We start from the raw sequence: 14,103 nt of genomic DNA, 5'->3' as shown, positions 1-14,103 counted from the left end.
CTTGGCAGGGAAAGAGCAGAGAATCAGTCAATAGAGTGGCATGAAGAAAGCTGTTGCTGACATGTCCGGATAGTTACTTATGAAAAAAAAATTAAAACCCTGAATCATTTTCCTTCATCTTCACATAAAATCCCTTTAGAATACATGTCAGATTGTGGCTGTGGTGCTATCTCTAAACACAGATACATCTTTATCACTCACTCATACAGGTTTTGATGTGAAGATGTGCAAAAATTTGCAGACACTAAATGCAACAGCCGCCTATGTGGATGTACAGAATGTCGAGTATTTACAGAAAATTCTAAGTGAGATTAGAAACCATGTTCTTGCAAAATGAAACAAGAGGCTCTCTGTGTATTTCCCCTATGTTATGAAGTTGTGGTGCTTTAATTATTGCTTACAGTTTCACAGCTAACAGTGGGGACATGCCGCTTGCTTCCCTCCGACAGGCAATTTATGAGCTATAGCTTTTGCTCCACAGAAGCAAGAAACATCCTTCTCAGCTACTTTACAAACAACTTGGAGAAAGTCCTACTTTGTAGAAGGGTGTTACGTTGTGTCTTAATTTTTTGTTCCAAATACAACGAGGAGGGCAGGACACAAGCATCAAGCAAGAAGAGCTGAACTGACAGAAATCTCTTAAAGGGAAAGTACCACTTTTGCTCTAGGCAAACAGTGCCATTTTATACCACAATAGAGTAACTGTGTTACCTTGCTGATTGCTATAAAAGTGCTATATATCAAATATGCCTTAAAAGAAATGTAATTTAACGTCTTGAAATTGGGCTTCTGTCTCTTTAAGAAACTCCTGCTCATTCTGAAACTCCGACTTCAGGAAGTCATCACAACATCGCTCCTCTTTAACAACTTTTTCACCATCTTTGCACTGAGATGCGCTGTTCTACCAGGTGTTTGCTAATTGCTGCTGGCTAGTCTGGAGGAGCTGGGTGGGAGGAGTCACCGTGGAGGGCTGCTCTGTGAGCAGGAACCTTAAAAACTGCAGCTCTGAGGAGGAGCTGCACCTCGAAGGACGTGCTAGGTCCGCTCAGGCGCCTGAATGGTTGCCATGGGAGATTAAAGGATTTCTCAAGCATGTATGAAAAAAACAAAACAAAAAAACAAAGCAAAACTCCAGGTATGTAATTGATAAGGGAATAAGATTGTAACATCAGGTAAAGCTCAAAAAAGTCAATTTGACATGATAAAATAAATTCTAAAAACATGCCAAAAATAAGGAATAAAGGAAGTGAGGAACCAGGAAGTCCAAGGAGATCTGACAAGAAATCTGGAGCAAACAAGAGAACCCGACACTGAGCTGAACATACATGAGGACTGGAGGATGGAAAGACGGACGGACGGCAGTAATTTATTCTGAAAAGTTGCTGCACTTGTCTCTTTAACTGTACCCCTCCAAAACACTTCAGACAGACCAATAACATTTTCTAATAACCATTACAATTCTCATTTCATTTGGGACTTTTCCTCATAGATGAACATAATAAGTCTCTTATTGAAAGCCCTTTGAATGTGACAATCATCTAATTCAACTTGTAGTGAATCTGTGGAGAAAGGAATGAATCACCATCTGTTGGCCCATGGAGTCGTGACACCCTGAATTACACGGCGCATTGCAATTAAAATCAGTGCAGGAATGACAACGGAGATTACTGTAAGTGAATTCATCTCCAACAAAGGAGCTCAGAATGGGGCTCAAATTAAAAGGCCGCTCTATGTAGTACTAATGAATATATTTTAGGTACGCTGGCGCTTTCAGTAATCTACAGGCTGCAAACCCTAACTGGTTATAAATCCAACCTCACCGCTCGTCATAATTTGTGGATGCAAAGCAGACCAGAGCATTAGAAATATGATAGGATTATTAGGAAATATAATGGGAAATATAAATGGATTCATAAGGTAAATTATCATATGAATCCATTTAGTTACACATATCACCAAAAATCAACCTCCACATCAACCTCCACATTTTTATCTTAACAAAGAAATTCAAAACAGTTTTGAAATATGAAAAACATGGCATGTTTCCCATTTTTTACTTTGTAAAATAAAAATAAAAAAATCCTGCACAATATGTGTGTGGATCATAAGAATCATAAAATTTCAAGACACAACAGTCAATGTCTGACTTATTCTCGCTCTCTCATTGTTGCGGCATTTAGCAAACTGAAACAATTTTGGTTTGCTCTGACCTATAACCCTGTGTGTCAATTGCTGAGTTGTATTGTATCGGGATCATAACTGCGACTCGGTATTTTGTGAATCTCTCCTGGAGATTAAGATGACCTTATATTGAATGGAAAGCTTTCTTTATTTCTATATGCAGTAAAAGTTTTGCTAAAATATATTTGAATAAATGACCACAGTTGGCCCACAGCAACCCATTCGTCCACTCAGACCTCCAGCTACTAGCGAAATCGAACTTACCATGTTGATTGAAGACACCGGTCCGATGCTGTTCACAAATATATCCACATCTATGACAGTTGGTTTCACTGCAGGAGAAGAAGAAAAATAACATATATTTTACTCATCAAATTGCTCACTGTTGCTCCACCTTCGACCTGCTTCAATAAATTAAAAGTGAAGACAAAAAAAAAAGGTCCTGAATTAAAGGCACTTTGCTGTTCAGAAGCCTCTGAAGTCAGAGGAGCTGCTGAGCGAAGAGGCCCTCAGGGCGTAATGATCACACATTAGTCTTCATCGCAAACTGCTGTGATGAAACACCTCCATCAGTGTTCGCTTGAAAGAGACAATTATGCATCGATTATTCCCCAGTGAGTCGAGCCCAGAGCTACACTTTTTTAGACCTTATCCCATTAAGACCCGACTCTCTTTCCAAGTACGTTCCTTTGGCCTTTTTTCTTTAGTTTCCGTCTCCGTGGCAATCAAAACTATGCCTTATCTGTTTTTGTTTTATTGTCTTTAAAAGGAGTATTTCATGGGAAAAAAAAAACAAAACACAAAGAATGGATGCAATTGAGGTGACATTTTTCCTTTTCTGGCTGCTGATTTTTTATTTTTTTTTCTACACACACACACAAAAAAATAAATAAAACCAAGGGCAAAGCAAGTCAAAAGGCTTTTGCGCAAAGGCGAAAAGGCCCAAGCATTTTTTAACAGATGTTATTGTGTTTCCCATAAATGTTTAGCAAAAACTTGATATACAATGAAAACAACACGACGTTAGACACAAAGCTTTTGTGATCTAGACTCGTTAAAGAGAGATGCTGTGACTTCATATGGTACTAATACACCTTGAACTTTTAAGCATTTTGTCTCTTTACATCTACAAAATGTCAACACGCCACCTAAAAGTATTATGTCACAATTAAAATAAGCAACTAATAAGTGATTTTCACATTTTCATTTTCAGATAAAAATCCGAGGCCTCCAAGGTTTAGAGAACATCAGCGAACGAGCAGCGGCAAGAAGATCAAGAAACACATCAAAACATGTCAGGGTTAAAGTTGCAGAGATGTTTAAGGTTTATGCTGAAGGTTTTAAACATCGTATAGTGCACTGATTATCTGAAAGTGGACAAAAATGTGGCCAAGGCCAGGTCATCCACCTAAAGTAAGAGTTGGTGTACACAGAGCCTTTTAAGAGAAACAGAAAAGAGATCCGTTGTTACTCTGGAGGGATCAAGCGCTCAGGTGGACTTGGATCCAGGTCTACCACAATAAAGAAATACAGCATCCTAATTTTTATGATTTACCTACAAAATAAGGTGATAAAACGTACAGAAAATACGGCTATTCTGCTGGGGTGCCTGGTGTCTATGGTGTCTGCAGTCTCTAGGAGTTGAGGCAACCTTCCCCTTGCTACTCTTGGGTGCTGAGTGCTGTGTAGTAGTAGCTACTCTTCTTATCATTGCCCTGGGAAATGTAGACAATCAACAATCGGGTATCCCTTTGTTGTGCCACAACAGTACACAAGAAGAAGAAAGGGTCATCTACTGAAATAGAAATAGATACAAATCTGGAGAAGTCATTCCACTTTTGTCACATGACTCCAAATGAACAGGAGGCACTTGCTTATTTCATTTGAACAATCTGCCTCACCATTTTGACTCCAGCGTCCCTCGTCTCTGTCCTTAGGTAAGATGGACTTCATAAGGGCCCACACACTCTTGTCAAATCTGAGACATGTATCAATCTGTAAAGGGAAAACAAATCTCCCCCATCATTTTATATGAACTTTCTTTGTAGTCTTTGTGTCTTGGACCAATCAGAGGATCAACATTTCTCTGCAACTGCGTTCACCTTCTTTCTAACAGATGGGACACCAAAGCTTAAGGTGAATCGATGCAGAGAGCCGTTTAGTTGTGTGCCGTCCACAACCGTTCAGCAGATGGAGAACAAGAGAGTAGATCAGAACGCACGTCTTTAAGCTCCAACATTAGAATCATTCTGGGGTCTTTTACCATAATTCACATGTTTCTACACAACGACTGAGTGGGCTCCTGTTTTATGCTCAACAACAGACACTTCAAACAGACTCCTGGCGGGGAACTCATTGTGTGTAAGCTGTCAGGTAATAACGTCAGCTGCAGAAACAGGATGTGTTTTGCCCTGGAGAGCAGCCACCCAGACAAGCAATTAATTGGAGACAATCAAGGCTGATAGCTGGTTCTCAACGCAGTGCATCTCCCATCCTCAGCCCTTCCCCTCCTCTACTGACCTAAGCTTCCCTCCCAGACAGAAACCATTCAAATGCTGGTGCGACCCAGTGAATGGCTGTTTTTGTTCACAGTCATGGAGAGATTTATAAAGTTTTTCTTAAAGTCGTTTCAACTTCTGAAGCTCCACAAAACATTTTAACACATATGTGTCAAACTTGAGGCCATTATTTTTCTTCTTCTCTTGTCTTGGTTCTGCCTCTCCTCTGAAACAGACTGCATGTTCCGCGTTTCACAGATGGCCGTGAGGGAAGAGAGAGTTGACTATCCGTTTAGGCGCATTTGAGAAACTTAAGCTTTTAAGCAAATTAAATTTTATCCATAAAAGGCGATCATTTCTAAACATGGCTATTTTTTCCAGCTGTAGCGTCTGTATGGTATTTAAATTGGCTTTAGTGAACATTGGTGAACAAAAAGCATCACCGGCCTTTAAACTCATGGACTTGCATACGAACATTTTCCATACAGATTATAAATATTAACCCAAATGTTCTTTTTAGCCATAGCTTTTTTATGTGGCCCTCTAGAATCTAGAGTAAACACAAAGTGTGCTTAAGTATTATGCTATCAATCAAGTCAATGCCGTTTTTATCTGTTTACTGCCAAATTATATCAATCAGTCACTCCAGTTTCTTGAGAATTATCGTGGAAGTTCACGCAAAATCAACAAACCCCCAAACGTTTTTGCACTGATAACTGGGACCTTATTGCAGATCTTTCTCAAAAACTGTCAAAAACCTTCTGACTTGCACTAAACAGCTGCCTCAGCCTTAGTTGGTGTCAGATTGTAGTCAATGTTCTATACAGCGAGTAATAAAAAGTTGCATTTCCAAATTACTACCACAAACACTCTATATTGAAAAAAATACAAAAAGACTAAAGGCCTCCAAATGTGGGTTGCGCTATCCCCAACGCCACCACAGCGCGCCCCAATACATACATTCTTTAAGAGCATTCGTGATCTCGACTTGGCCCGAAATAAAAATCACTTTTACTATCAGCAGATAGTAAAAGTGATGTCAATTTTTTACTTTTTAAATGGTCTGTCCTAAATCTGAAGATGTTGGAAGCCTTTTTGAAATCTCAAAGTTAAGGGAAGGGGTTTACATTTTTGAGAGAGTAAACATCAAGACTGTTGTCTAGTAAAAATTAGCCTCATTCGTCACCCAAGTTACTAAGATAAAATGGTCAAACGATTTAAAATAACACCTCGTAGTTATTGCATTATTGATTTAAATTGCTAAAACCTTGTTTGACTGTGACTGCTCTCTCTCGCTCACACACACACACACACACACACACAACAGGGTGTTGTCTTTGCAAAAAATAATTTTGAGCACCTAAAGCTGAAAGCCTTATAAAGAGAAATTTCAACTAGCTAAAATCGCAAATTTGAAGTTTGCATGAGTCAAATCTCCTGGAAGAACCTCGAGGCAATAAGTATTGTGTCCCGCAGTGGGAAGCCAGAAAGCATCCAGAGGTGAGAAAAAGGAGATCCTGGAACCAAACCTTCTGTAAGATTAATGTGTCATTATGTTGGAAGCTGACAGTGACGCATTAGCTGTTCTCTCTCCAGGCTGACACCAGGAGAGTCTGTTTCTCTGACGAATGGACAGCTGTAAGCCAGGAGGAAACAAACTGCGGCTGCAAGTCTCTGATTGGCACGCGGCTATTTGTGATAGAGATGGTCATGTGACCACACAGCTGGACGGGTTGCCTTTTCAGGGTGAAATATAATTAGAAACACTCTTGTCAGAACAGGTTACCAGGTTAGCTTTACTCGTTGAGACTGAGATAGACCAAGCTAACATAAAAAAAGTCAGCATGCATAGCTAAACTAATGAAGTTTTCGCTGTTATATCTCCCACCAGTTTACGTTTTCACATTTTGCAAAGACTTAAAATATCCAGCTGGACTGAAAATTTGCTAGTCTTTAAGAGTTAAACTGATTGGTTGTTTTTACCACCATGCTGCATGTCCCTCTGAGGGGCTAAGCTCAAACTCATAACCCAGAAACTGGCGCTAAGCAACAGGTTTTACTCTGAAACAGATTTGGTGGCCAAAGAAGAAGAAGCTTTCAGCTCTCATGTTTTTTTCTTTAACCACATTTTTATTTAAATTTGAACTTTTAATAGTAGCCTAATCCCACACACGTTATCTTGGGGATGATCTACCTGAACATTTATTTCAGATCTACCAGAACTGACTGCCTTTGAAAATTTTGTATTTACGTTTTAATTTTTGGTTTGTTTGTTTTGTTTTACTTCAGTCAGATATTCTGAATTGTTTCACCTCAGTTTCCCCTGAAAAAGAGTTTCATTCATCTGTATTTCCGGATACAATTCTTGAAATACCTAATCAATTTACAAACAAGAAAGAAGACATTATACTACAAGACTCAATTAACAAATAAAAAAAAAAAGAAGAAGAAGTCAGAATGCTGGGATTAAACTGATTTTTTCCCCCCCGATGGTCCTAATCGTCTCCTGCTTACTTGCTACTTTTCTCTGTTGGATGACAATAGTGTTATTATTTTATTGGCGGTGCTCTGTTCTCTTTATCCACTAAAAGAACAATCATGTCATGTGTTTTGTTTTTTCCTACCTTCCTACACGACTGCAGGAATGTGTCTCTACTGCTGCCCTTTCCAGTCCACTCATTAATCACATTAGCTCACAGGAACTCCCCGTGACACGGCTTCACGACAGAGACTCGACACCTATTCTTGGTGGCTATCGGAGCGGCGGCGCGATGACTGATGGCACCGAGACTTCGGCTTCTGCTCTGCCGGTCCGGGCTCAGCAGCAAAAGGAACGCCAAAGGGTTCTGAAATATTCACACAGCAGAACAGATCACCCACCTCAGGCGATCATCTGTTACCCGGGAAGCAGACACCAGAGCCGCTTCAAGACGGCTCCTTAATGACCCGAATCAAATAACTCCAATCCCGAATCAAGGTGGTTGTGTGTTTATCTACTTTATGTTGCGTAGTTTGACCTAAATGAGATCAAAAGACAGATCAGCTTAACGTGAGGCATGTTTTCATCAACTTTTGATGCAACCAGAATCTGAAAAATCGTCAAGATGAGCTGCTGGTTTGTTTCCAACATTTGAAGAAAAATATTTATTTTTAATTTATTTTTTTTTTGGTTTTCCTCACCCTCATGGCTCTGAGCAATTTCGCCATGTGACAGAGAAGAAAAACCAAATCAGTCAGTCATTATGATTCCACTGACAGATGCTGACAGTAACTGGCTGAGTTACTAGGTAACAGTGTGGACAAAAGAGCAGCTCATTGGTTTCCAAGCGGGCTCTCTTGTCTCTTTTATGTCATCTGATTTTGTGTGTCATCGCTTTTAGTCACAGCGGCGCATACAACGAAGACAGAGTAAAGTTGGTAAATCATAAGATGTTCATCTCTGCACATTTCGCAGTGGAAGTCGCGTATTCACGAACGTGAACCGTGATCCCGACCGACCGAGCCACTTTCGTCACTTCCGATACCAATCCCGATATCTGACGTATCGTATCGGCCAATAACCGATCCGATACAGAAAATGGTATAGAATTGACTGAAAATGTTTCAGTGCTTTTTAAACACTGACATATTCTGAACCATTACAGCACATTTAAATACACCAACCGCTACACGAGCTTCCTCAAACATGCAAAAATAACTTCAATTAGGAGTTTAACACAAAATGGAAAATAAATTGTAAAGGAAACTGATAAAAACAACATGTTGACTACTTTGGTCAAAGAGGTAAACACGAAACTGCAGCAAACTTTCTCTCAAGTGGTTCAGAAAGAGCACATAAGAACTCTAAATATAAAGTAATAATCAATCAAAAAGCATAGAATTAGAGTGAATAGATGTGTGCTTATGGATCAGGCACGTTGTCACAATAAACGAACTGTAATTTTTTTTCAATATCAGGACCGATACAGATATTAATATTGGATTGGTGAGTCTTTAGTTAAAAACCCAGATGGCGATTCATTTTCACTGCTCAGTTTATTTTAAAACAGGCCCCTGAGTTCTGTGTTCTTCAAAATGCTTTTTGAGAAATTTTTCCCATCAATGAGCTCCAAAGATGTTTCTTTTTTCCCTGTTTTTACCATCCTGCTTCATTTCAATCCTTCGCTAGCCTTCAGACTTTGTCACAAGTCATTTGAAAACTTTTATTTCTTCATTTTGACTGTAGATATTGACAAGTCAGAGCATCTAGCTGTTTTCTTATAGTTGTTGTCCTGATGCACGAAGGTCGACAGCCGTCTCCCTCACTTACATGCAAGAGTATTTAACAGCCAGATCTTGGAAATAAATCCAGGATCTCGTTATAACAAGAGAACCTTCTTGCTATAGCAAATTGCAAAACTCCATAAAATGAGAAATTCAGGGTGAGTTTTATATCTGGTAATAGTGAGATAGTTGATGATGTGAAAATATGCCCCTCTGATGGATTGCAGCATAAAGAGGCTCTCCTTCTCATAGTGCTGCTTCTATACAACATCTAAAAATCCCATGAGGTGTTGCTGCTTTACTGCTGCCACTTTTCTTATTTGAAAGGTGGCAGCACACGTACAAGGAAGCTGGAGCACAACCAACAATTACTACTTCGCTGTTCTCAGTTGACGTTGGACGTGTGTCGTGTCATCAGCATAGAAATCCATTTGTATTCGAGCAACGTGGTCGGAAAGGCCCTCGTTGTTCGCATGCCAGCTTAAAAAGTCACATTCATTAAAGCAGAAAGGACGAGCTCCGATGACTTTAGGCCGCCGTCTGTCATCAAAAGGCCCAGGTGACAACAAACAGCTCTCTGATTTACTTATCTGCGGCCTGTGGACGGGGGAATTAAAAAAACAAAGGCTAATTGCCCGTGCCGTGTTTCTCATTAGTTCTTTGAAGTCACCCACACAAGTCAATTTTGTCCATTTTGGCCAAGCAATCAGCAATGAATACAGATCTGCGATGCACTAGAGACTCGTAAATTGTGACTGTGCAAGTGTGTGTGTGTGTGTGTGTGTGCGTAACATAGTTGGTCCCTAAAGCAGCTCAGTGAAAAGGTCTTCGTTCTTTTTTATTTTTTATTGTTATTAATAGTCGCCACATGACTGGACAACAACACCTGAACAGTGCAGCTTAGAGCGTGTGCAGCAGTTCCCTCAGGGAAGCCTGAGGGAGTGTTTGGACAGATTTACACTAGAAACTAAACCAAAAACTGTACGATATTGTGTTCTTGCTGTGTTACGAATTCATCCTTTCAGTTTTGTGCTGGATCAAGTGTTTAACGTCCTATTTCATGACACGAAACTTTAAAATGATCACTTTATAGAACTGTAGCTCAGGCTTGTCTTAGGCATTCCCGTGTTTTTCTGCATCCAGACTTCTGTAGTTTGCACCACATTTTGACAGGAAAAGGTCAGGCGGGGCCGTTTTACTGACCACTACTTTAGCGGGGGTTATACGGTAATTTCACCCCCCACCCAACCCCATCTGGCCGTAGCAGGAAGTGAAATTAATCAGAGGGGCACTCTGTATTTTAACTGACTTAAACTTGCCCACTTATCCATAACTTCTTGTTATGGATAATATATTTTACTCACAGGACATTTGAAGAACTGCATACAATTAAAGTATGCAAAAATATCCAGGCGGCGATTTGAAACTCAGGTTCTAACGGGTTAAAGTAAGGATCTAAACAAGTACAAAAAGAACAGGACACAAAAATATAACTGTGAACGGAAAGCCATTGGAGTCAAAAATAATAACAAACTATCCAAAAAGGCCAACATGTGGCCACCAGGAGCCCAACATGTTTGGTGGGGTTCCTCAGGCTGATCACCGGTGTCTCTGTGTTCTGACAAGACAGCAGAAAATACGGAGCAGTGAGGCAGACGAAAGCAGCGGACGTGAGTGAACACACGGCGGTGCCCCGCCGAGTGGGAGGAGCAAGAATCGGGGTTACTTGTTGGAGTCAGAGCGACACACGAAGACAGTGACACTGAAAGAAACGACACTTAGGGAACCCGACTGTCGCTCGTCCCTCTGGGGACGGAGCTGAGAGAGATTTCCACGGCCACTCGGCGCGTGTGAGGATCGTCTGCATCGATCTGCCCACCGGTCACAACAGGTCGCCGGACTGGCTGCAGGTCACTCACTGGAGTTGGGCTTCATTGAACGTATGCAGAGCAACCGGCGCCTGCAAAACAGCAGCCAGCAAACTGAGAGCTTCCCATCAACGTGCAGAGTTCACAGGCCTCACAGTCCAGTCAGGCGTTAACGTCTGTTGATTAATACACTGCTCCACGGTTCAAAGCTTATTGTGGGACTTCATTCATATTCCCACAAAATGTTTTATGTGTTCCAACCTTTGCAAACTGAAGAGAATCTATACCAAATTGTTTCTATATAAAAAGACTCTGACAGTAACCTTTAAAGGTGAACTATTATGCTACGTTAGCAAAGATCTACAGGCTGCAAAACAACATTATTTTACACAAAATCATTTGTAAATAGTGAGATCTCAGTTTGGTTCAGTTCTGCCTATTTCAGCTCCTTTTAGGTTGTGCTTTAAGTCCAAATGAGCTTCTCCCACCGACTGCAACTCAACGTGAAAACGGCTGCAAACCAATGCGCTATTATACAACTGCACATCTTTGAAAAGCAGAAGTGGAGCCGCCTGCACAACCAGCAAAAATGCAGCAGGATGTTTCTGGACGTTAAGTCAACAACAAAACACTCGTCTTTTCCAGCAGTCATTGTACAGCACATACTGTGTGGTAAGGCCAGCTGATCAAACCTGCTGGAGCGCCGCCTTGGTTGCTACATAACGAGGGCTGAGCTTGGGTTGGGGTTGCCTCGATTGTGCCTTGACATTTGGGAGGTTTTTGAAATGGCTCATTTTCTACAGACACACAAAAAAACACATTAACTTATTGCAAAAATGCCTGGATGTTTTCTTTTTCCTTCTTTTTAAAAAAATTATCTTGTTCCTTTTTCTTTGTTTAGACATTGTTGTTTGGTTTCACCTGTTTTTTTCTAATGGTACAGACTTAGTGTGGTTAGAAAACCAGAAAGAGTTTGGCTAAGGGGGAGGATAAGACGTCAGAAAACAAAATCCACCAACTAGTATATTGCAGTATACTAGTATACTACAGCAACATAACCTCCTTTACTCTTTCCACTTTGGTAACATCCATCTGTCTGTTTTCTATTATCTGGCTGAAAAAGATACAAAATTATGTGAATGCATTTATGTCTTAGTGAATATTCTGCTGTATCCTTTTCCAAACATCTCGTCCATTTATTATTATTATTATTATTTTTTTATTTTTTATTTTTTTTGCTCAACATATTTTATTTATCGTCCTGGTTGAGAACAAAGGCAGTTTGAGCTTCCTGCTGCATTATCTCGGTTTCATTACCTCATCTACTCTGGGTTTAGGGTCCTAGTCCAAGTATAAACTTGTTGAACAGACAGCAAACAAAAACCCAAAATTCAGTTAAAAAACCCCCAACATATTAGAATATAACCTGAATCCAATGAAACTGAACACTGAAACAGACGTTCAGGCAGCACTAAGCAGATGCATCAATAGCTGCTCATGGCTCCTTTTTTGCATGAATTACGGTGTGGCATTGCATGACCTTACGGGACCTTGGTTCTGTTTCTAAACAAAATGCACACTGTGTTTTAATTAGGACGATAAAAAAACACCCAGTCCTTGTTTTCCTCAGCCCAGTTTGGAAGCTTCTGGTGTCATCACAAAGAGGGCAGCACCGGGTCCAGGTTACGTCTGTGTTTCTCTTCCCACTGCTGTGATTTTTCCCTCAAACACTTTTTTTCTTTAGAATCCTCTCACAGCTGCAGTTTTCCCTGCTGCTCGGTCTGCCACACTTTGTCCTTCCACTCATCTTTCCGTTGGTATAACTGGGCGCAGCTCTCACAATCTGTTCTGCAACGACCTTTGGTGAAGTCAAGGCCTGCCTCAGGCATGAAACTCTTTATATTAAACATCTTTTTATTATTATTATTATTATTATTATTATTATTATTATTATTATTATTATTATTATATTATTATTATTATTATTATTATTATTATTATTATTATTATTATTATTATTATTATTATTGGTCTTATGTAAAATTCTAATGTTCTAATAAGAAGACATGAAATATTTCAGTTGTAGAATACATATAATGTAAATGTTCAGTTTTGGAACTGATTTTTAGAATTATAATTATTTTTCTTCACCTCCCAGAAAAAAAAAAATATATATATATATATATATATATATATATATATATATATATATATATATATATATATATATATATATATATATATATATATATATATATATAAATATATATATTTGATGCGCCCGTTTCTGGAAAAAGAAAAAAAAAGCGAGTCTTACCTCCAATGTCCGGCCTCAGCTTCTTGTCATACTCTTTGAGTAAATTATTGAGGATTTCCGTGGTGTCTGTTTCCCGGGATTTGGGAGCCAACATTTGGTTCACAGTGACATCCTCGTAGTCCTCCTCATACTGCACTGCTAAAGAACTGGAGAGAGGGGAGGAAAGAAGCTCATGTCTAACAGGACGTGCAATGCGCAGAGAGCGTGCGTTTAGAGGAACTTAGACATAAAGTTTCAAAGAAAATCCCTGCAGCGAGGGTATGGAAATCCGTTTCTTTTTTATTTTTGGAAGAAAACGACAGAGAAGAAGAAGCAAGGTGCGCCGCTTACCAGGTGAAAAGGACCGACAGAAGTCCGACGCCAGCCAGTGAAGCGCGCGTCATGTCTCTCGGAGGGAGAACAACAAGTAGACAGAGGCGTCTCAGCGGACACCGTGCCTGTGCGCACTCCGCGGTCACCGCAGTACTGAGCGGAAACAGGAGCAGGAGGACGGGGGCTTCATAGTTTCCGATCCAGCCGATATGTCTCTCGGTGTGAATAATAATAATAATAAAAAACCATTCATATCCTTCCGTGGTGCCCCCCTCCCCTCCCCCACCACCACCAGACACAAACTCAGCAGTTTGTCACCGCTGAGGACTGCAGCGCTCCTCCATCCACAGTGGACGGCGCTGCGCCCTTTACGCAGGTGCGCACGGTGGCTGCGTTCTCTGAGAGGCGAGAATTCATCAGCTGAGAAAAAATAAATAAATAATTTTTTTTTTTTTAATCGAGAACTCCTCTGCGTCACACAGGAGTCGTTACACCTGCACGGAGATACTTTTTGTTGAGCTTTGTGCCTTCGTTCTTCCCTCCCGATTAATTACACAGTAGAATGTCCCAGATGCAGAGTGTCTGCAAATACACTTGCAGAAGAAAACAAAAGTCTTTACTGATTCCCTTCTAATGCAAAACCCTGGGGGGAAAAAACAGGCCT

General features: G+C 40.3%; 1 protein-coding gene across 1 annotated transcript in view; it reads right to left on the bottom strand.

The window, feature by feature from the left end:
• LOC122838307 (gamma-aminobutyric acid receptor subunit gamma-3) overlaps nucleotides 1–13,614 on the bottom strand; it is a 35,912-nt gene extending 22,298 nt beyond the window's left edge. Inside the window, exons 1-3 of the mRNA XM_044128859.1 lie at nucleotides 13,458–13,614; nucleotides 13,128–13,273; nucleotides 2,446–2,513 (exon numbers count right to left, since the gene is read on the bottom strand). Coding sequence (XP_043984794.1) covers nucleotides 2,446–2,513; nucleotides 13,128–13,273; nucleotides 13,458–13,510 — 267 coding nt within the window. The 5' untranslated portion in view covers nucleotides 13,511–13,614. The remainder of the gene's footprint in view (nucleotides 1–2,445; nucleotides 2,514–13,127; nucleotides 13,274–13,457) is intronic.
• Between the last annotated feature and the right edge of the window lie 489 nt (nucleotides 13,615–14,103).

This window comes from Gambusia affinis, linkage group LG10, assembly GCF_019740435.1.
Source record: "Gambusia affinis linkage group LG10, SWU_Gaff_1.0, whole genome shotgun sequence".
NCBI classification, from domain to species: domain Eukaryota; kingdom Metazoa; phylum Chordata; class Actinopteri; order Cyprinodontiformes; family Poeciliidae; genus Gambusia; species Gambusia affinis.
Note: the sequence above shows the minus strand (reverse complement) of the source record. Positions and strands in the feature narration are given on the sequence as shown.